Source organism: Podarcis melisellensis, assembly GCF_964234715.1.
Source record: "Podarcis melisellensis genome assembly, chromosome: 1".
Lineage (NCBI taxonomy): Eukaryota > Metazoa > Chordata > Lepidosauria > Squamata > Lacertidae > Podarcis > Podarcis melisellensis.
The window spans coordinates 124,165,559-124,189,502 of record NC_138528.1 but is presented as its reverse complement, the minus strand read 5'-3'; the positions used below and the strand labels follow the sequence as shown (position 1 = coordinate 124,189,502).

The 23,944-nt window shown below is 42.1% G+C and overlaps 3 protein-coding genes across 10 annotated transcripts in view; 1 reads left to right on the top strand and 2 right to left on the bottom strand.

Annotated features, from left to right (window-relative positions):
• Positions 1-11,451, bottom strand: part of RFTN2 (raftlin family member 2) — a 47,636-nt gene extending 36,185 nt beyond the window's left edge. The window contains exons 1-4 of one of the 2 annotated variants that reach the window (XM_081930866.1): positions 10,745-11,451; positions 6,150-6,333; positions 5,741-5,852; positions 3,949-4,264 (exon numbers count right to left, since the gene is read on the bottom strand). In XM_081930866.1, the coding sequence (XP_081786992.1) occupies positions 3,949-4,264; positions 5,741-5,852; positions 6,150-6,333; positions 10,745-10,883 (751 nt within the window). In that variant the 5' untranslated portion in view covers positions 10,884-11,451. The remainder of the gene's footprint in view (positions 1-3,948; positions 4,265-5,740; positions 5,853-6,149; positions 6,334-10,744) is intronic. The other variant, XM_081930865.1, reaches the window with a different exon arrangement.
• LOC309374741 (uncharacterized protein) overlaps positions 1-23,944 on the top strand; it is a 235,482-nt gene that overhangs the window by 113,299 nt on the left and 98,239 nt on the right. The gene's annotated exons all lie outside the window — the stretch shown is intronic.
• The window catches only part of BOLL (boule homolog, RNA binding protein), a 37,014-nt gene continuing 29,529 nt past the window's right edge, over positions 16,460-23,944 (bottom strand). For 4 of the 7 annotated variants that reach the window (XM_081898477.1, XM_081898476.1, XM_081898473.1 and 1 more), the window contains exon 11: positions 16,460-20,236. In XM_081898477.1, the coding sequence (XP_081754603.1) occupies positions 20,078-20,236 (159 nt within the window). In that variant the 3' untranslated portion in view covers positions 16,460-20,077. Of the gene's footprint in view, positions 20,254-21,542; positions 21,582-23,944 lie in introns of all 7 variants that reach the window. The other 3 variants (XM_081898474.1, XM_081898480.1, XM_081898478.1) reach the window with 3 other exon arrangements.

The following is a 23,944-nucleotide window of genomic DNA, read 5'->3' as shown; positions in this document are numbered from 1 at the left end:
TATCCAATCTATTTTTACACTGTTGGCATCTCACGGCATAATCTGGTCTCTGCAATTATGCTGCCGACGTCCCTTCAAAGAGTTCTGATTTCCCCCCATACTGAACTTCAAACAACAGCAACTTCCTTTTCAACATTTCCAAGATTCACCTTTCCCACTCTGCACATACTTGCCTAAGTTGCTATAACTTTCTTATTGATTACCTATCTTCGTGCCGTTCTTCGGTTAATACAGAATGCCTACACTGCCTCTGTCTGGAAAATGCAAAGACTTTAGGAGCTTCATTTGTCTGTAAGACCTTCATAGAACAGTTTCCTTAAGCCACAAACGGTTGATATTACTCCCCTCCTCCAGTAGTTAAAACCACATTGTGTTAAATAGAAGATGGGGAAGAAGATGCAGAAGAGGAAGAGAATGATTTGATCCATTGTGGGCACAGTCACACGGGACCGTATGTCAACAAAGTTCTGTTTCACCATCACCACATCACCGGCCTACTGACGGTGTAACTGGTGATTAGGAGAAATGGGAGGTTAATGCACATTTTTTTGTACGCCACCCAGACCTGTCTCTTTGCTTGAGCTGCATGTGAATCCAAGTAACCTGTAGGAAGGTCAGGGGGCTAAATGGGGATGCACAAATCTGTTAATTCTTGTTTCTTTCAGTTTCCCAAGCTTGAGTTCAGTACTCCACAATACCACATCGGTTTACTTAAAACAAAAAGCAACCCAACTCCTTTTGAAAATTCACCATTATTTCCAAAAATTCCTCGTCATACTCATTTCGCAAGACATTGTTGTCAAATATATCTTCTTCTTCTTTTTTTTGCAAAACAATTTCCCCTAATGTAATTCATTGTTTTGTATGTTGCTTTCACTTACACGTGCATTTTATGCACACTTGAGCCCAGTATATGGACACACAGCTCCTGGTGGGAAAAATGCACTGCAAAATTTGGAGAAGTGCTGTTCTCCCAGGCTAGTCGTGGTTCAGTTTGTGCCTCCTTTCAGCAACTGCAAATTAAGTAGGTTGGCCTTTAAATGCAAATCCAATTGAAATTCTGCCCCATTCATAGCACAGACCCCTTTTTCCTACTGAAGGCCATCCTGTTGCTGTGTGTAGCATACCCACATGCCTGTTTCCATCCACATTTGAAGCTGGGGTTGGGGAGGTGGCAAAACAGGTCCATCAGGTTTATGGGGACCTTCTGGATAAGGGCACTGTGCCTGCATGTAATAAAGGTAAAGGTAAAGGGACCCCTGACCATTAGGTCCAGTCGTGACCGACTCTGGGGTTGTGACACTCATCTTGCTTTACTGGCCAAGGGAGCTGGCGTACAGGTTCCGGGTCATGTGGCCAGCAGGACTAAGCCGCTTCTGGCGAACCAGAGCAGCGCACGGAAACGCCGTTTACCTTCCCACCAGAGCGGTACCTATTTATCTACTTGCACTTTGATGTGCTTTTGAACTGCTAGGTAGGCAGGAGCAGGGACTGAGCAACGGGAGCTCACCCCGTCACGGAGATTTGAACCGCTGACCTTCTGATCGGCAGGTCCTAGGCTCTGTGGTTTAGACCACAGCACCACCCGCATCCCCGCCTGCATGTAATAATGACCAATAATTCAGTTTCAAGTTCACAAAACCACATAGTAGCAATTGAGACTACACCCGATGACCATCATATTCATTGAAGCAATGCCATGCAAAATAGATGAATTTTGCAACCTTTCTGTAATGCTATCAGGGACACGCTATTTCTGACCTCATTCAGGAGGACATTCCAAAACCTCAGGGTGACCGCAGCAAAGGCCCTGTGACCAGCTGCTGATGGCTGCATCATGTGAAAATATGGAGCAACCCTTTCTCTGAGGACTGCAGCTGGCAAAGGGACTCACACACAGAGAGAGGCAGTTCCCTGAATTAGGTTTGTTTCAGGCTATGAAGTCAGCACCAAGATGTTGAGCTGGGCCCAAAGCGCCGCAAGCATTCAGTGGAGTTACATTGGAATGGCTTACCTATGTTCTTGCCACAATCATCAGCAGATGGGCTGAAGCACTTTGTAAGCACTCCAGGCTAAATTAATATTTATTTTATTTAAAAATAAACAATCAGATATCAGGGCGGTGTGCAGCATAAAAGCACACCACACCACATCAAAAACAAGAAATCAGCAAAAAAAAACCAGACTAAAACTTGTTCAGTTAAATTAATTAAATCTATTAAAATGCATGGGCAAATAAAAATTGCTGTTGACTGCTATCAAATGACAGCAGTGTTGGCCCCAGGCGAACCTCTTTGGAGAGGACCTTACAATGAGAATGTCATTGTCAAGAAAGCCCTCGCCTCTTCTAGATTATCTTATACCACAGGGGTGGCAAACTTGCGACTCTCCAGATGTTGGGGACCCACCCCTGTTGTGGAAGTTCATCTTCAAGAGCAGCCTCACTTAAGAGTGAAGATAAAGGTAAAGGATCCCTGGACTGTTAAGTCCAGTCAAAGGCGACTATGGGGCTGTGGCGCTCATCTCACTCCAGGCTGAGGGAGCCGGTGTTTGTCCACAGACAGTTTTCCGGGTCATGTGGCCAGCATGACTAAACTGCTTCTGGCACAATGGGACACCGTGACGGAAACTAGAATGCATGGAAATGCCGTTTACCTTTCAACCACAGTGGTACCTATTTATCTACTTGCACTGGTGTACTTTTGAACTGCTAGGTTGGCAGGAGCTGGGACACTCACTCAGTCACAGGGATTCGAACCACCGACCTTCTGATCGGCAAGTCGAAGAGGCTTGGTGGTTTAGACCACAGCACCACCCTCACTTAAGGAGTACCTTGCAATAACAAAGGTCACAAAACCATGGATCAGCATGGTAAGATTTCCTTGCTCTAAAAAGGGGCACAGCCTGCACAGCAAGAGGAACTCATAAAAGTTGAAGCTGGCCATTGTGGCTGGTGGAGCTTACCTGGCTTCCCATCATGGAGGTTGTTGCCAGTAACTTAGAGGGAGGAGCGCAAGGAGGTGGGGAGTTTGGAGCAGTGCAGGTGCACCGCTGCCACCAACCGGACACTCTTGACACTGTGCCTTCGCCATGCTGATTGCCCTGCCCCTTCTCCTCTCAGTTACCCGCAGCGACCTTTGTGTTTGGGAAGCCACGTTGGGTGATACCTGGTTTTCAACATCGCGAAACAGCACCGGCTAAACATCATGATATATCCATATATCACAATATCTGAAATAAGGATGGAACTATGTAGAGGCGAACAGTAGGGCTGGGCAATATCTGGTTTTCAACATCATGATATATCACCAGCTAAACATTGTGATATACTGATACATTATGATGTCTGAAATAAGGATGGAGATAAGGGTGGTTGGCATCACGGTTTCCCCCACATTGTGATTTTTGCGTAGCGCGCGCACACACACACACACACACCATCATTTGTGATATATCGGCAGGACAAAAATTATGAAACCAGTATCACGATATGGACTTCAAAATGGTTTTGGGCGATATATTGATATATCACCTCCTGCCATCACCACCGTATTTTTCACTCTATAAAACGCACCAGACCACAAGACACACCTAGTTTTTGGAGGAAGAAAACAAGAAAAAAAATATTCTGAATCCCAGAAGCCAGAATAGCAAGAGGGATCACTGCGCAGTGAAAGCAGCAATCCCTCTTGCTGTTCTGGCTTCCGGGATAGCTGTGCAGCCTGCATTCGCTCCATAAGACGCACACACATTTCCACTTACTTTTTAGGAGGGAAAAAGTGAGTCTTATAGAGCAAAAAATACGGTATTTGCTAATGTTGGGGGGAGATGGCTGGGTCCAAAAGCACCTTCAGATCTTGAACCAGTCTGGATGGTAATCGTGTCCAAAAATGGATACTTACATTCCTTGGAAATAGTTAGGAATATATATGTAGCTATTTTCAGTACCTTCTTTCCTCAGTTTAGTTGGGCTAGGACTGCCTTCTCTTCCATCATGGAAATCTGTCTCCCGCAACTGCCCGATGTCTGGCTGGATTTCTTCTTCTATGCCACTCTCAGAGGACTGTCCACTCAGAGTCCCTTCATTCCAGGGCTTATCACTGTCATCTGTGTTGTGTCTTCTCTGTTCCCTACTCCTTCTGCTTAGGGTTGAATCCAACTCTGCGTTCCCATCTGTGCTTGTGCCATTGCAGATTTTCGATTTTGGACAAGGTTGTGTTATAAATCCGACAAACTTCATTCCTCTTTTTGCAGCATCGTTGATCTATATATTCCCCCCCCCCAACACACAAATACAGTTATAATTAAGCTGTGTGCATTTAGAAATCATTTCTAAATTATTATTCAGAAATTAGAAACACTGTGAGGGATCATTTGCATGTGATGTTTTCGTTATATAGGAGTATGAGTGCGGGAAGAAAGAAGTGCGCACTGGTGTGTGAAAACAGCACATGTCTGTTTAGATACCTGGGCAGAAGCTGGGGCTAACGGAGAACAAGGGAAGTGGGTTTGAGAGCAATCTCCACAACTGCTGCTTCTACACTGCTTTACCACACCCAGTTGGTCCCTTACCTTTCCCGCCCTGACCTGGCCACAGTGATCCATGCGATGGTCACCTCCAGGCTTGACTACTGCAATTCGCTCTACACGGGGCTGCCCTTGAAGCTGTCCCAGAAACTCCAGCGGGTGCAGAATGCTGCAGCAAGGCTCCTCACAGGGTCTCTGCCATGGGAGCATATTCACCCAGTGCTTTTCCAGCTGCACTGGCTCCCGGTGGAGTACAGGGTCAGATTTAAGGTGCTGGTTTTGACCCTTAAAGCACTTCATGGCCTAGGACCCTCATACCTACGGGACCGCCTCTCCTGGTATGCCTCACGGAGGTCCATATATAGCAACACGAGAGAGGTCCCGGGCCCTAAGGAAGTTAGATTAGGCTCAACCAGAGCCAGGGCCTTCTCAACACTAGCTTCGGCCTGGTGGAACGCTCTGTCTCATGAGACCAGGGCCCTGCAGGATCTGATCTCTTTCCGCAGGGCCTGTAAGACAGAGTTGTTCCACCTGGTCTTTGGCTTGGAATCAGTTTGATTCCCTCCCCTTTCCTTTCTCCTCCTATGAAGAGATTGCACCCTAATGTTTTAATGTTGTATCTTAATCTTTTAAATTGTATTTTAATCAACTTGTTTTTATTATTGGTTGTTAGCCGCCCTGAGCCCAGCCACAGCTTCCAAACATCTGGTCAGCGTGTCCAGGATCGAGTCGGTATGGCTATCCATCAGCACATAGAGCTGAGTGTCATCAGCATATTGGTGACAACCCAGCCCAAAGCTCCGGACAATCTGGGCAAGGGGGTGCATAAAGATGTTAAAAAGGGCGAGGATTGCGCCCTGCGGCACTCCACACACCAAGGAGTGGCGCGACGACATCTCCATCATCAGTTACATTGCGGATTGTAGCAAGCCATAGTTCATTACGTCTGAACTAGCAAACTATGGATTGTGCCCGCCCTATGAAGCAGGATTAAATCCTGGTGTATAACCCAGGCTTGCGAGACAAGAACAAACCATCATTTGCAGGGTCATATTTAAAATGAAACTATGGTCGGCAAATCAAGAGGTGAATAGTTGAAAAGAGCTATTGAGGGGAGGAGGCTAGGTCACATGTGGAAAAAATTAACCTACATGACATGTTGAAAATCCTACAAGCAAAATACTTCAAGGAGGAATCGTTAAGACCGTCCTACCTTTTCCAACAGTCCTTTTACCACCTCATTTGTTAGTGTTTCATATGTCGAAGGACACTCCTCAATCACGAGTCTGGGTTGTCTCTGTCCTCTAGATGCTTGATGCTTTTGGCTGGAGACAGAAAGAAAGCAGCCTTTGTTACAGTCTGATGTATCTTGTACAAAATGCCAGCACGCACAACTCCCTTCGTTCCAAAATATTATGAATTCAGTCTTGGCAACTCTTTTGTTTGGCTAATGCTCCATGGAGGCCTGATTACAAAGTCGCCCAAATGTGTTACTTGGAACGCAACTGAATTACCTTTTGAGACCAAGTATTTCTGGCCTGGCTCTCTTATCTATTTGGGAGAAAGGCAGGATATAAATACATTCAACAATAATAGAAAGACTTATTTACCATGGTACATACCTCAGTTTGAGACGCAGTAGTACGACTCGATAAATGTGACTTGCTGGAAATTGTCTTCTTCGTCCAATTGACAGAAAAACAGGGTGAATAGCTCCTACCACATATCCTTTCGTATAATATTCCTCCACCTTTTTTGCAATTTCCAGCACAGAGCTGATCTTGATCGCCTCTGGATTTGAGGAAGCTAAAGGGATTTCAATTACACAAATATTTCAGTGACTTCCAACGGCACTGGACAGAAACAGTAGCTTATATATATATTCTGTATATAAAATTTAAGCTGCAATGTGGGGTTTCGCTGTAGGTATCTGCTAATAGGAAAAATTAAAACAACTTGGCTGTTCTGCTTATGGCTCTATATCACACCACTGACTCAGAGAAGTTGGAAGGATTAGTGGTTACAACAACAGGTGCAGGGAGAAAGCTATAAAAATTAAAATAGTAGCTATTATGGCTACAGTACAGATCGAGGGCTGGAATGTAGTCTATACTAAAAACCTTTATTTAAGAAACGCAAACTCTATACATCAAGATAGCTATATTCTCTGACCTATATAAACCACACACATTTGTAGGTAGGTATTTACCTAGCATAATGTATTTTGATTTTGCTACTCGTGGGCAGGGCTAAGGAGGTGGATAAGGAACCAAAGCCTTGTCCCCTATAAATCCTACTTAACCTATCCCATGGCTTTTTAGATTTCATCAGGCATTGGTTCACATGTTGTCGAACCTATTTTTGCATCAATGGGAGCTAGGAACCTGTATCTATTAAAAGTAAATAAGATGGAAAAAGCTGAGATTTTCAGCAGGCGGAATTCCTGCTCAATATTAGATTCTGCACCATAGAGCTGTCGGTTGCTCTGAACCATAATTTCAATGGGAAGTCAATGGAAATCGCAAAATTAGATGAGCTCGGATGCCAGCATTTTCCCATCGGTTTGCTCACATTCATTTTGGGGTCTGAACTGATTCTGTACAGTTATATTCTAAGCTTCTTTTCAGGACAGAGTCTTTTCAAGGTGGCTCACAGAATGTAGAAAACAAAATAATCTTGAATCCTAGGAACACAGATATAAAACAACAGATTACAGACATCAACATTTTAAGGCAAACCACTGTTAGGCTAACTCCGTTATGCTACAAGTAACTTTCTCCCCCAGGGATGGACACAAGGCAAACAAAAATAAAATAAAAAATGAAATGAAAACTTTGTACTTAAATGACATGCAGGGTCTATAAATTAATTTTCAGTCTGCTTGATGACAGTATTTAGGTAGGAACCAGACCTAAACAAATATGTGTATGCCAGTTGTACCAATCAATGTTCAACTATTCCCGAAAGGGTAATCTATAAATACATTTTAAAATACGTAAATACATTTCCAGTTTACGCATTAAAATATGCAGTACAGGACAATGCAGGCCTGTACCCAACTGTAGCCATAAAATGGTACAATATAATTAGTCCTTTTAGACATTCACCAGTTAATATGTGGATGCTCTTAAATAAAATATTCACACATAAATGGTATTACATTATAGTTGTATCATGTGGCTGAAGCTTGTTGGGAATGTTCATGTAAGGTAGATGAATTATTCCAAACATTAAGTGTCTGTTTTCTTGGTTTTGTACAGTGTTTACATGCAGGTGTCATATTTAGATGGCATTGTTTGTTACACACACACACACACACACACACACACCAATCCTAGCTGCACAAGGTGACCTATAGCCAGCTCCAAAATTTTGCTAAGATAACAAACGAAAACATAAGATTAAGTGTTCTAAAGACTGCACAAGAACGTTAGAAGCAGTAATTGTACCATGGAACTGCTGAGATGTAGCTCTTGCCTCTGAGCTGCAGACAGACACATCATTACAAACTTTTAGGATTAGGATGACATCCATAATTATGGTTACAATAATACTTGCCTGAACGTGAGCCTTAAAAAGGTAAAGATAAAGGACTCCTGACAGTTTAGTCCAGTCGCGAACGACTCTGGGGTTGCGGCGCTCATCTCGCTTTACAGGCCGAGGGAGCCGAAGTTTGCAGACAGTTTTTCCAGGTCATGTGGCCAGCATGACTAAGCTGCTTCTGGCGAACCAGAGCAGCGCACGGAAACGGCGTTTACCTTCCCTATTTATCTACTTGCTCTTTGATGTGCTTTCGAACTGCTAGGTTGGGAGGAGCTGGGACCGAGCAACAGGAGCTCACCCCGTTGCAGGGATTTGAACCACCGACCTTCTGATTGGCATGTCCTAGGCTCTGTCCCTTTGAGCCTTGCATATGAGTAAATATACATCACTGTATCAGACTGCAAGTAAAAGGGGTCTTGTGTCTTTGCTGAAATCCTAATGAGATTACAGTGGTACCTCAGGTTAAGTACTTAATTCGTTCTAGAGTTCCGTACTTAACCTGAAACTGTTCTTAACCTGAAGCACCACTTTAGCTAATGGGGCCTCCTGCTGCCGCCGCACCACTGGAGCACGATTTCTGTTCTCATCCTGAAGCAAAATTCTTAACCCGAGGTACTATTTCTGGGTTAGCGGAGTCTGTAACCTGAAGCGTATGTAACCCGAGGTACCACTGTACAGAAAACTATCTGAGTGCATCTAAACATTCAGATCATTGAAGGGTTTGCAAATTTAACAACAGGGAAGTATTTAAGAACAATACTGTTGACAGATTAGATTCAGAGTTGCTGCAGCGGGAACTCCGCTCACAGCGCTGCTTGTGGAAAATGGGTTTCGACAGATCTCTCCTTCTCCCTGAAAATCTGCTCCAGAGGGTGGGGTGGGGATACTCCAGAACAGTGTGGGAGGAGGTGGAAAAGAAGGATGAATTTGTGAAAATTGCTTCCAGGGTTGGCACCAGTTCTGGGGGGATCTGGGCATGATGGCCTCCGGCACACACACACACACACAAAACATCCACGATGCTGGCAAGATCCTCCTTAATAAGCTCGCCAGGTGGTGCACAGCAGTCCCAGATTTCTGTAAACAGGAAGGACTCCTGTTTGCAGAAGAGTCCGCAATTCAGTGAAGGCTCCTGTTGCAATGGCCGGGGTAGGGCAGAGGCAATGCAGCTCAGAGGGAACAGCTGATGTGTTGGGGAAAATATTGGGTTCCAGAGCAGCTGCGAGGGATGACTGGTCACCAACATCTTTATTTCCTTGAAGCAGAACACTGCCCAAGGCTGCAACCATCTATGCCCAGAAGCATTCTGGGAAAAAGAAAATGGTGGGTTGTCCTGGTAGGGAAAAAGTAGAAGGAAGATGCCAGCGACTGTTGTCAGCCCCAGTGGGTTCTTTGCGGCTTAACATTTGCCCCCCACTAGGCGAGTTGCTGACTCTGGGCCTGTTTACCACGCCCCCCATTCCTCCAGAAGGAGTCTCTGCTGGATCGCAACCCTTTCCACGAATAGAGTCTTTCCATTCGCAAAACAGAAATTCTGGCTCGAACCCTGATTTTTTTGGTATATGTCCTGGAACATTGCAGTGATGTAAAGATACCTCCCCTCCTCCTTGCGTTCAGTTGCTAAAACGTGTGTTTTAATGAAAAATAATTGTTTTTCACATGAAATAACCACCATCAGACTACTTTCAGGAACGTCAAAGCTATGCAACTCAAAATGCTACGTAGCTATGTAGCAAAACAAAAATTGCAAACAAAATCTAGAATGCATTAAATCAATTGCCAATTTAAACTTATAGACCGGTATATCGCTCATGTATTAGGTAATCCAGCATGAGACTCAAGAGTTTGTTGTCGTTGTTGCTACTGTTTCTCCACACAAAGAAGTTTTGCTTCACCCAAAGAGAAATGAATTGTATACAGAATGAAAAGCCAAAAATGCAGGTAATGGACTAAAATGTGTCCTGCACAACAATCTTCATGAAATCTATACTTGTAATCTACATTAATATATTCTGGCCACTGCAACCACAAGAACTGCCTCGGAGAAGCTACACCAAAACGTTTCAGCAAAAATTATGAGTCCCTGAAGCAACTACTGTACAGCTGAATAGAACTGCCTGTTTTTAATGGGAAGCCGTCTGGGGTCGGTTGTTTATGTTTTCAACTTTCTGGGACAGGGAGTCGGTTAGAAACAAGAAAAACCCTACAAAAGAGGGAAGAAGACCCACACTGCCTGCCTTTTAACTGCACAACATTCAGTGTTCCTTCCATGCCTGAGCTACAAAAACAAAACAGAACACGAAACAAAGAATAGGAAGTTAAAAGGTATTTTCCACTGTAGAAGTGCTCTTAAGTAGTGCTTACTGTCAAGTTTAACAGAACTGCCGATACTGACAGAAACTGGCTTTCAGCTCTGCACAGATTTGGAAAAAGACCTTTTTTTTCTGAACAGAGGCACCAACGTGCTAATTGTTACGTGCATACACATTTTTTCTGGCATTCATACGCACAATTTAACACATTTCTAAACCATTAGCCTAATGATTAACAGTGACTGGTGTTGAAAGATTCTCGTGTATTAGTTTCCCCATATCTAACCCAAAGAAATAAAATAAGGAAAACTTTTGCCCATTTAAGCCTTTGGCACAGAGTACTGCTGAAACAAGATACCTACCTTCCAAAGTAAAATCAAGCAATATGTATTCATAAGCAGAGTCCGTCTTTGTTTCCACTTGCGGTCTCTTTAGCGTTGAAAATATTTTTCCAGGGCTACTATCATCTGGGTCTTCTAGTTTTCTGAGTCCGCACCCCATGGTCGCAGCCGCAGGGAGCAGGAAGGTGCAAAGAGGGTGGAGGTAGAAATGGAGAATGCCACAAAATCTGTTTCCCTCTGATTGGAGAAAAAAAGAGAGAGGAAGGAATCTCAAAGTTTTAGATGCTGTTTACTGCTAGCCACAACACCAAAGAAAAAAGAATATTCAAGTCCCAAGTTAGAAACAGGAGGAATTTTCCAGCCATAGTTACATCCAGGCGTATAACCCTTTATGCTTTCAGGCGACGAAGTCCTCCTGGGCAAGAGTGTTACTGCTCTTGCAGGAACATACAAAGTGTTACAAACTTAGCAGAGATTTTCCATGCCACGTCAATTTACAGCCAGCCCCCGCTAGAAGTGTTCTGTTGCAGAGGGCACCAATGAGTGCTTTGTCTGTCCCTCTTGGCTGGCTGATAATGATGTGAGAAAACAACCGAAATAAAAAGTTGCTGCAAAACTTCAGCGTGATTCCCTTGCAGCCAGAAGGTCTGTTTTGCTGCAGTAGCAAAGAAAAGGGAACAAAAAAGAGCAAGTTAGTCAGATAATGGGACCAGAGAGCCTCAACATGGTTTGAGACAAAATCGTTTCCAGAAAGGAAGTCAACTTCAAGAGGAAATTGCTTCTGGCATCTCAAAGGGGAGCGAAGCAAATGAAAAGCAGTTCAGAACTCTTGTTTTAAATGTGAGTTTGGATCTGACTTCCTTCACACAGGACAGCTGGGGGGAAAATGCACACAATAGCAAAAGACTCTCTTGGCTAGAGAGCAGTACAAATTGTATTTGGAGTAATTGACTTAGTAAGTTAAAAAAGATTTAAAAAGCACCTTCTCTGCTTTTGATAGGTCCCATTTAGAAACAGGATGAAATGTACATCATAGCAAACCCAGAGGAGGGATTTGATTCACATTATACAAGAAAGAGCTCTATGGCAATCTTTCTGTTAAGCTAACAGTTAATTCTTAAAACTTCTGTTTTAGGGGCTTTTTGCAAACAAAGAGCAAAGGAGTGGATTTTCAACTAGTTGCTTATACAGTGGTACCTCGGGTTACATACGCTTCAGGTTACAGACTCCCCTAACGCAGAAATACCTTGGGTTAAGAACTTTGCTTCAGGATGAGAACAGAAATCGCGTGGCGTGGCAGCAGCGGGAGGCCCCATTAGCTAAAGTGGTGCTTCAGGTTAAGAACAGTTTCAGGTTAAGAACGGACCTCCGGAACAAATTAAGTATGTAACCAGAGGTACCACTGTATTTGTTTTCATTTCTTCAGGGCTTGCAGCCTAGCTAAGCCACAATCTTATCAATTGCATTGTTCAAAGGCGTCTTAGCCCCCTGCAAGTTGGCAGCTAGCATTAAAGATTTCAGCATTGCAGGGGGTTGTACTAGATGACCCACAAGGTACCTTCCAACTCTACAACTCTGATTATATGATCCCAGCGCTTACAAGTAAATGTGTTGCTTCAACTTTGACCCGTCTATGAATGATGTCTTTATACAGCTTATTTAAGTTTCCTTGAGAGTAAGACAACACATTTATAGTTATAGGTATAAATAATAAAATTATTATTAAATTATTAGTATTAGGTAAAAGACCCTGATGTTTGGAAAGATTGAGGGCACAAGGAGAAGGGGATGACAGAGGACGAGATGGCTGGACAGTGTTCTCGAAGCTACCAGCATGAGTTTGACCAAACTGCGGGAGGCAGTGGAAGACAGGAGGGCCTGGCGTGCTCTGGTCCATGGGGTCACGAAGAGTCGGACACGACTAAACAACAATTAGTTAACACTGTCTGGAATTTTCTCTCTCTCTTTGGACTTGCAGAGATAAAGGCACTGGGGGCAGCTGTATAAGAACAAACAGCCCAAATTTCCCATAGAAGCTCAACATCAAAAAAACTAAGATCATGGCCACTGGGCCAATCACCTCCTGGCAAATAGAAGTGGAAGAAATGGAGGCAGTGAGAGATTTTACTTTCTTGGGTTCCATGATCACTGCAGATGGTGACAGCAGCCACGAAATTAAAAGACGCCTGCTTCTTGGGAGAAAAGCAATGACAAACCTAGACAGCATCTTAAAAAGCAGAGATATCACCTTGCTGACAAAGGTCCGTATAGTTAAAGCTATGGTTTTCCCAGTAGTGATGTATGGAAGGGAGAGCTGGACCATAAAGAAGGCTGATCGCTGAAGAATTGATGCTTTTGAATTGTGGTGCTAGAGGAGACTCTTGAGACTCCCATGGACTGCAAGAAGACGAAACCGATCCATTCTGAAGGAAATCAGCCCTGAGTGCTCATTGGAAGGACAGATCCTGAAGCTGAGGCTCCAAGACTTTGGCCACCTCATGAGAAGAGAAGACTCTCTGGAAAAGACCCTGATGCTGGGAAAGATGGAGGCTGCAAGGAGAAGGGAACGACAGAGGACGAGATGGTTGGACTGTGTTCTCGAAGCTACCAGCATGAGTTTGACTAAACTGCGGGAGGCAGTGGAAGACAGGAGTGCCTGGTGTGCTCTGGTCCATGGGGTCACAAAGAGTCGGACATGACTAAACAACAACAAAAATGCTTAACTAGTTATACAGGGGTTATTTTTAGTTCCTGGTCTTCATGTCAAATTGAGATTTTAAAAATCTCATTTTGCACCATCAGTTTATCATTCTGTGCCAGGCTCGTTGGAGCAGTGGAAATAAGCACAATGAAAAGGCATTTGTGGGCTGAAACAGGCCACTTAATTTTGGTTTTACAGCAGATAGGCAGGGTTGGCATGGCAGTAGGGCAAAGATCTGGCCTGAATTCCATCAGCCCTTGCCGCTGGGATGTTTCTTGCTGCCAGTCGGCTGGGACGCACCCATGGGAGATGTACAGCATTACACGCCACCATGGCAAACAGGAGTGGAAGGGATTGAGGAAGCTACCAGAGTCTACCTGGAGGCCCAAATAAATGAACTTACCTGAAGGCCCTTAAGCTTTTTTGTGGGCAGCGAGGACCTACCTCTTAAGTCGTCATATAGCCACTGGACGGCCACCAGCAGGTCCTGGCAGCCTCTGGATTCACCAGCTCCCACAAACAAAAAAATTTGTCCAGGCAGTGGGTGACCTGTTGGGTGTCCCACCATGGGACACACTGCCCTCTCAAGGAACGTGCTGAAGGTTTCAAAGGCTGCACATACAACAGATGGGTGGGTTATAGCATTAAAACAATTCAAAATGTCCCATATGTTTGTTGATGAACCAACTGCCCTCAAATATAAAAAGGTAAAGGGACCCCTGACCATTAGGTCCAGTCTTGGCCGATTCTGGGGTTGCCCATCTCGCTTTATTGGCCGAGGGAGCCGGCGTACAACTTCCGGGTCATGTGGCCAGCTTCTGGCGAACCAGAGCAGCGCACGGAAACGCCGTTTACCTTCCCGCTGGAGAGGTACCTATTTATCTACTTGCACTTTGGCGTGCTTTCGAACTGCTAGGTTGGCAGGAGCAGGGACCAAGCAACAGGAGCTCACCCCGTTGCAGGGATTTGAACCACCGACCTTCTGATTGGCATGTCCTAGGCTCTGTGGTTTAACCCACAGTGCCACCCATGTCCCTGCCCTCAAATATAAAGCAAAGCAAATTTAAGTTCTTCTGTTGTACCTGAGGAGCCAAAATGCTGTCTAGATCAGTGTTTCCCAACCGGTGTTCCGCGGCACACTAGTGTGCCGCGAGACGTTGCCTGGTGTGCCGTGGGAGGGAGGCGGGCGAGTCGGGCGGCGAGAGGCCTTAGGCACCCTGCAGAAAGGCGTCCTCTTTGTGGGTGGGTTCTCCCCCCTCCCTTGGCGCATCGTATTTAGTTGGGGATTCTGGAGAGGGGGCGGGGGCGCGCTGGCCCCGAGCGGAACAGACGCGCCGTCGTCCCCACCTCCCTCTCCTCAGTAGCTCCGAGCCGACTGAGGGTGGGACGCGGCCAGCGGCGTCCTCTCTCTCTCTCTCTCTCAGCCTCCCAGCACCTCCGCTTTTCCCGAGGCGGGCGCGCGCCTAAGGCTGAATGGGAAAAGCCTGGAGGCTTGGCGGCCTCTCAGCGGCTCATGACGGGCGTCCCCGAGGCGGGAGGTGCTGAGCAGGGGCTCTGCGAGAGGGCGCGAGGGATGCGTGGTGGTGCCTGCGCGCGCGTGAGTTAAGAGGGCGACCTGCTCCCTCTCCTCTCTCTCCCCTCCCTCCCCTCATGGGCACGGAGTCCCCGGCACAGCTTGGCGCTACTACAGCTACAGCTGCTGCTGCTCCTGCTTAGATGAAGGCGGCTGCTTCTTCCTAACGCCCAGCCTCTGAGGGACCGCAGTCTCCCGCCCTTTTTTTTTTTTTGGCGGGATGCTGAGGTAAAGGATCCCCTCGCGCGCAGGCGGGCATCTCTTTGGGCAGGGCGCGTGTGGAGGCTTAAGGTGGGGAGTGTGGAGGGGTTGCCGCTTGCGAGGGGAGGGTTCATATTGTATTGGGCTGCGGTGTGGGCGACACGGCTCTCCAATGGCCAGCCCGCGGAGGAACATTGAGTTGGAGCATTTCGAGGAGAGGGACAAAAGGCGCACTGAATAAAGTATTTTATAATTTTTCATATTTCTGTTTACTTACTATTTCATAATAAAGTAATTATAAAATTCTTTGTGTTTATTTGATTCCTATTAAAGAGAGTTACTTTATATATAGTCAATATAGGCACAGAGTTAATTTTTTAAACATTTTCTAATGGTGGTGTGCCTCGAGATTTTTTTCATGAAACAAGTGTGCCTTTGCCCAAAAAAGGTTGGGAAACACTGGTCTAGATATTGCATTTTGCCATTATTGCACCTTGCCTACAACACCTCACTTGCTAGTGGAAGGCTCCTTGGAGTCAGGATAACTACTAGAGTCACTGGGTACACCGGATGAGGCCGAGTACCTTTCCTATGTATCGCTGGGGACCGAGGACCTTCTGTGCACAACTGCCTCAACTTCTCACGTAGCTGGGTCAGAAACAAATTAAAGGCATGCATTCAATAGCACAACTGGAGCTGGTGAGGGGCACCTGAACTTATATTGCATTCCATTAATTTTGTCCATAGAATACAAGCGGAGCTGAGAGCCATTTGACATTTCAGGAAAGGGACAAAATTATTTGAGAAGAGGAGTTTCTCAGCTAGGTTTAAAGGCTTACTCTTGGAAATTCTGTTCAAGATTAAACAGTGTGTGGGGAGGAGGATATTTTAAGGATCTATGTTTTGTGGTTAATTTCATGTTACATCCTATTACTACAGCAGCAGCAACTAAGATCAAACAGCAACACATTGCCCAGTTTATTGTTTATAACAATAGCTGCTCAATACACAGGTAGAGTTCATGTGGCCATGTGGTCCGAAACACCAGAAGGGGAGCAATGACCCCTCCCTGTCCTCCCTTTAGGACACCCCTGAATTGGAATAATTAAGATCTAAACTATTCCATGACCCGACACCTTCAAAATAGTTCTATCCAGGATTCTGTTTCTTGATGATCAGGTATTATATGAAACCCCCTTTAACTTGCTTTTATTTTGCTGACACTATTGTTTTCTAAAAAATGAATCTGCATTACCAATAGTAGATAAAGAATGCTTTATTTAGATGAAACTTTTGTTACAAAGCCATTGGCTTTTTAAAAATGGTACAAGCTACAGGAACCAATATTGTTACTGTATATCATACATTCATGGCAGAATCCAGTCCAGTGTGGGCCTAGTACCCCTGCACAAATAGTTCATAGAGACATGTTTTCTCCACTGTGTGTGTAGAGGTTGTGCAAAAGGCATTAGGTTGAATGGAAAGTCCATACATAGGCCTACAACGCCGCTTCCTTGCCTCATGCTTGTTTGTGATGTCTGTAAATCAAGGCTCTACTGAGCCTAACAGAATCCTTCAGTGTGACTGGATTATACCCATAGCTTAAACAAAAAATGAGTAGCGAACAAATTTGTAAAACTTTGAAGTACTATAAAATTATTGAGAAAACATCTTTCTGTACATTTATCTTAACTTACTTAAGGTTGCAGGAACTATAGTAAATGCATAAGGAGCCATGTTGGTACCCTGTTAATTTAGCTAGAATTGTATGACAATGCAAAAACATTCTACTTATGATCAGCATTTTTATGAACTACTCCTTATTACCATGGCAAAAGTAAACTCTTATATTCCTTTGAAAATACGTTAAAGAATACCCCACGATACATCCTGCTTTCAAGTGCCATTTTCCAGCTGTGTTTTGTTATCACACCAAAAGCTCTGAACGACACTGTCCAATAATGAAGCCCAAAACAAAATAATACTCTTCTGCTATACCTTGTAGCAATGTTCAAAATCAGAGCTCCACAGTAATATGGAATTACCATGTATTAAAAAAATCTAGTGTCTTAGTATATTTGTATATGTATCTCTTCAAATATCTTGCTTGTGACATTTACATTTCTTAAAAAGCTGGTGCAGTATGAGCGTCCCAAAACTACCATTTTACCCTAACATTTACACTAACACATATTACAATAAACTTACATTGTAAAACTATACTAAAATACAGGTAGAAAGTCTGTATGCAAAGCCATGTGTTCTGTTACTTTTGTCTATCATTAGTAGAATGCAGTTTGTTGAGTAGTTTATTTTGTTACATGGATTATAGAGTATGTTAAAAAGCATAAAGAAATAGCAAAGTGATATGTCAAATGACAATGTGATGATTAAAGTGAATTTTCCCCAGTTCACTAGCACAAATAACAATTTGGTGTTCACATTTTTTGAACATTTCAAAACAGTCATAGGAAAAGTCCTGTATTAATTAACATTATGGTAGTTCTTCACCTATTTCTTAAAATACGTTTGGAGTTATGATCGTAAGCATTACTTAAATAATTCATTCAATCTCTAAATCTATGGCAAATATGATTCTCTCATGTATCCCAGATAAAAGTTTTAAAATCAGGATTGCAACACAGAGTGGTGTTGTTAATGTTTGCTTGCTAACCCTCAATATATAAATGAGGTGAATTAGTAAGTACACTAGACTCAGGAGCTATTTTTTCTATGGAGAAACATAATAAGGGGGAAGGAATATATTAGATTCAACTAGCCTTCAAGATAGTATGGTTGACCAGGTATTAGCCCAAATTCTACAATGTAATGTTGCATTAAAAAAAAAATTCCATGCATTTCAAAAGGTTTGATAACAGCCCACAGATACAAAGAGTAGAAGACAGTTTTCTTACTTCTGTTATAACCCCTTAGAAATAGGTATGAGGGAGGGACCTGTTTATGCATTAGACATTTCTTTCTATTACTATATTTGTGTGTATGGAGTTACTCTTGGCCAAACAGGGATTAAAAAAAAATCTAATCCTGATGTTTATATTGCTCTCTTAAATGAATTAACTAAAATGGAAAGCCTTGGGTATTATTTAACCTGATATAAATATCAATAACTCCGTAACGCAAGCAGTAAGAACAAAGGATTTCAAGTATGAATGACATTGTTTTCTAAATTGCAGTTCTAAATGCCAGACATTCTTTGGACATCCCAATTTTGAAATATTTTCAGAAAACTATGCTTTTTTTAGTCTAATACACTGAGTAAAAATGGGAACCCAAGCAAAAGATTCAAAACTGATCCTGATTGCTTGGATGAAATAAGCTATATACAATGGTTTCATGATATACTTAGAAATAATGCCATAGTAACAGAACACATGGCCTTTTCTTGGCTACTTTTATATTGTTTACAAGGATATATACAACTGAGCAAATCCTTTCACAGTTATAAAGCAGTTTCAATAGATGTGAACACATTTATACAGATATATTTTAAAACCTCTGCTAATATAAAAACAGTAACATTAAACAGATAACCCCCAACCATTCAAGTTCTTTATACTTGACATAAAAACTACTTAAATCTGATAGTTGCTGGGTTATCACAAACATTTTTACAAAAGGTATAAATTATTTTTGCATATGATCTTTTTATGTTCTATAAAGGTGCAAACCTATTTAAAGACTCAAGAGTGAACATGTTACTAGAAAAATAAATATTTTTTTAGTAAAAGTCTGAATTTATCCTAACTCCAGCCACGTGTAATGGCAGGTACACTGTGGGTGAAGCAGGTAATAAGGTTGTATTTAAATGTTTATTTATTTCCAGTTTGCTGTTAAGACAGTACCAGTAGTTCTTAAAAGATTTATTTAAATGCTACCTTGCTGACGTAGTATTACTGACTCTATGAAATCCTTACCTGACTTTTTTTTAAAAATAAAACAATTGGACTTCACCTTTGATAAAAAGGCTTCAATTCTAATTGAATACAGCAGGCATATTTATTCTGCCAGAATAAGTATAAATTGAGAGACTACAACAAAAAGCTTGTAAAACAAAAGCAGGGAATAAACAATTCTAATCCTTGTGGAGAAGAGGATAATTGTATTCCTCCTCAGGACATGATACAGGCAGTGATTCATTCTGATCCTGCACAGGGAGAAGACAAAGGCTTAATGAAAGTTTTCAAATGCTGTAATAGATTATGTTATTAATGCAAAGCTTGTATTTTTGCACATTCAAAATAGTATCAAAAATGTGTGTAGTATTTTATATCCTTCAGAACAGTATCAGTCACAAAAATCAGAAAAAATTATTTGGACATAAGCAGATGTAACTATTTTTGATTTTTATAAACTAAAAAAAAGATTGATTTTATTTCAGTTGCAATATGTAAAACAGTATTTGCACCAAATTATTTTTTAAAAAACCAAAAATATGGTTAAATACAAATGTTAAATAAAATATTTGGATTCCAACATAGCATGTGTTTTCCACCAAGCAAAAATGTTTTTTAATATTGTACTTAGTCATTCTTGTAACCTATCAGATGAAAATGAATTTTAAGTTTGGCTTGCAAAACAAATATGCTAGTTTTAAATGGCATAATAAACAGCACATGTATAGCCTGAATATTTCTCAATTACAAGTCTGTCACCATATAAGAATACCAATTGATAAAGGTAACCATGATTTTATCCTGCAATTTATGTTTACTAAGAGTAAACGATTTATGTTTACAAGTGCAAGGTCTTTAAACACCTTACAAAAAAGCAAGGACATTTTGACTTAGCAGTATTCAATATACATTAGGAGCTACAAAATCACACACCTTCATATTAGCTATTAAGTATAACTATGGTGCTATTTAACAGTGTCTGTAGAGGAAGAAGTAGTGAGCACTGTGTCATCTGATCTGTAATCCTTTCTAGGATGAAAGTGAGGACTTCGTGCGTAACGAGGCTTTAAACTCATAGAAGAAGGATGAGAAAAATTTCTTCTTACAGAATGTATCCTGGCTTCCTATAAAGAGGAAAAAACTACATTTCAAAATAGCAGTTTATTACAATACATTTTAAGCAGGTATATGACAGTTCTGCTAAATATATAAACGAAGTCTGCAAAGGAAGGAATTAATTTACAACACAAAATGACCACATGTGACCTAAACTGGGATCTTTGGATAAAGAGTGGTACACAAATCTATTTAATTAAAACACTAACAGCAACAACAAGACTATATAAAACTATTTCCCACCCGACTTAAAAAATCACTAAAAGAAACTCTGGCACGTTGGTTTTCCCATGGAATTGTTGAAGATTATGGAGTTATACCATAATAAAGCAAATTTGCTCTTGATTGTTTTCAATTTCCTGAGGGAAAATAATTTCAAAGAATTTTCTGTTTGATCAGCAAACCCATCAGTCTTAGGTGATCACTCTGGTTAAATGTGAATTACCAAATGTCAATTATGCTAAATTTTCTATTTATCCACAAATAATTAGTACATGTATGCAAATCCCTACACTTGATTTTCAGCATGTTACATACTACATCATTCTTCTCAATTAGTCTTGTGCCAAGAACAGTCTCCTACAAATCAGATTCATGAACAGCAGCTTCTGAAAGAAGTTGAAATCACCTCTCTCTTTTTTTACAACCTTGAAATTCCTAGGCTCTCAGGTAGCTTCAGTAAAGTCAAGGTAGTCCCAGTACTATCTGGGTTAAGTCACGTATTCCAGAGGAAACTAGTCCTATTTTAGCCACACTGAAACTAATGAGACGTCTAACTTAATTCCCACTGTTTTTAATGGCATTAAAGCATGACTAATTTCTGATTTCCTGTTCTTTGGGCAGTCAGACCCAGCCATGGTCACTCATGTTCATTGCTCCTAGAAAGGATTATGGCAATGTGTGTGCATTGTGCAGAAAGACAATGCTTCTAAAATCCCAACCATTGCTAAATCTTACGAGACACTTTATTAAATCAGTTGCATTGTCTGCCGCTTATTTTTATATTTGTTGTTAGCCACTTTGGGCGACTCTTCTTGGGGGGGGGGAATGGGTTACAATTTTTATTAGAAAATATATCTCTCTCCTCTGTCCCCAGTACTTATCTGGAAGTAATCACAGAGGTCACAAGGAAGATTCATCAGCCTGGAACTATCTGAACAAGGCTGAGGTTTCAAAGGAATGTGTCTTGTTCTAATCTAAGGGAAAGAGATTACCCAAGTCTTTTAGAATTGCCCATAACTGGGTGGGGAAAAAATACAGGTTGATGAACAATACCCAGGTTGATGAACTGGTATTGAAAATACTGTAGCATACCTATCACTCCTAGAAGTACTGCATCAGCATCTCCAAACCCTGAGAATAAATTAACTCCACCTTGTTAGTTATTAGACAGAAACAGCATGATCAATTGCTATCTGAATATTCGTTAGTGTTGACTTTGTTCACTTTACATTCCTAAGTGAGCGTGTGAAGCTTATCCTGTTTATTTCAAGGTTTCTCCATTTGTTTTAGACCTAGAGGCCCAACTGGGAGGCTGGAGACTCCTCACCCCAACTGAGCTATATATACTGTGATTCATGTTGAAAACTGGGGAGGGGTGGATTTTCTAAATCCATCTTGTAATCTACTCCAAGGTAAGTCACAGAAAACTGTTGTTTGAGCAAATAACTACAGATAAAACAAGAGACAGAAGCCAACATGTCTGAGCCTATAGCATCTAGAAGGCCAAAGGTTCCCTGGTTTAGATTAAGGCATAAACTCCAGTCTGTCGCTCTTACATTATGCTGTTGCCCATTTCTAGTTCCAGGTGTCTCTGTGAACATGAATTATGGAAGGCAAGGAAGCACTCGTAACATACTAGGGCTAGCAGTGGGATGTCAAGATTCAGGGACATGGTATCCAGCTCCATGAAAAGAGCCCATTGGACCCCCATTCCTACTGAAATATTATAGAATATTGGAGATTCTTCATTGGAGAAGTTTGCTTTTGTTAGTTTTGGGTCCAAACACAATGCTGAATTTATTTGAAGCCAAATAATTATAATCTGTCAGGATATAACCAGGGATGGGTAGATTTTTGGCGAATTTGGGTGGCAATGGTATGTGAGCTGTAGGACATTTAGAAGATATTGGTAGGCATGTTCATTAGCTTTATAACACATTTAAGTTGAAATAATAGGTCCTGGTTAGTTGCATATTTGTTGTTTAAAAAGGCACATCCCTAGATAACAAATCTAATCTTATCTAATCTAATCATCTAATCTTATTTAAAAGAAATTACTGGATTGTGATGCTATGCATTCAAGAATCAAGGCACCCCATTCTCTAAAAGGGCTGAAAACACATGAACATGCAGCCCAGACTGGATACCATATACCGGAGTTGCCCAGATGGGCATAAAAGGGAAGGCGTTAAAGCTCTCAACATATTGAATACTGGATATCAGATAGTAGGGTTCTAGCTTAGTCATCTTTCAGACATGCAGTTTTCATGGTGTAGAGAATTTCTGTCCTCTCAGTTCCTTGACAGATTGTCACTTGCGCTGCTTCCACACTTTGCATTTACTGTGGAACTGCCACATTTTCTCCACTCTTTTCCAGGGAATATGCACAATGTTAAAACTAAGACACCTGCCTCTCATTCAGAGCTCAGAAAATCTGACTTTGAAAACTCAATGGGTGTGCCATTTTCTCAGGTGTGGATGGCCTATTGCACAGCTAGTCTAGTAAGTAGCCTATGTAGACTGCTTTCTAGCCATTTCCTTCTCTATGTTTTTTCCTCATCTCTAGAAATCAGCTCATTAATTTTAAGCGTTCCCTTTCTAAATAGCATTGCATTTATATCAGGTTTTCCTCCCCTCTCCAAGAATTGTGGCATGGGGGGAAATCACAAGGAGTTCAGTTAGAGACAAGAGAGTATTTCCAATGAGCTGTTTCCCCCCACCTCTGACATTTGGGACTTGAAGAAGCTCAAAGCTCAGCACTCACAGTACCAAGGGCTGATGCACGATGTTGCACTGAGTATGCCTCTTCACCTGTCATTAATACTGGGTTGGGCACATCATGCCTACCCAATTTTCAGAGGTCTACAGGATTCCCAAATGAAAATATACTCAATAGCTTGCTTTATTAATGAATTCTAACTAGTGAAAAGGAAAAAGAATCTGCTTAGCAGCCACAAAACCAAATTTCCTGTTGCCTCTGCAGCAGCTGCAGCAAAACACAAATATCTAAGCAGGAATATACGTTCCTGCATTGCAGGGTGTTGGACTAGATGACCCTCAGGGTCCCTTCCATGATTCTATGCACACCCTGTAAACCATCTGTTATAGCACTGGTCAGCCAAGCTTCAGAACGTTTCCATACTCAGAGCTGTACATGCAGACAGCTATATTAATAAAAACATGCAAGTTTCTCAAGTATGGTAGATGCATGATTCTGCATTGGAAGACATACTCCACAGAAGGAGGAAAGCAAAAACGCACATAATCACAGATCCAATTGCATGTCTGGCTAGGGTTCTTACTCCTTGTTCTAGTCTCAGAAGGCTATGTAACCCATTCATTAAGGTCAAAGAAGAGGAAAAGAACCCAAGCTCTAAATGCAGCTAACTACAGCTAGTATTTTTAAAGCCTGAAATAAAGGGGAAAAGAACTACAGTACAATGGTGTCTTGCATGATTTCAACCTTATGTGGTTGAAAGCTGGCTGGTTGAAAT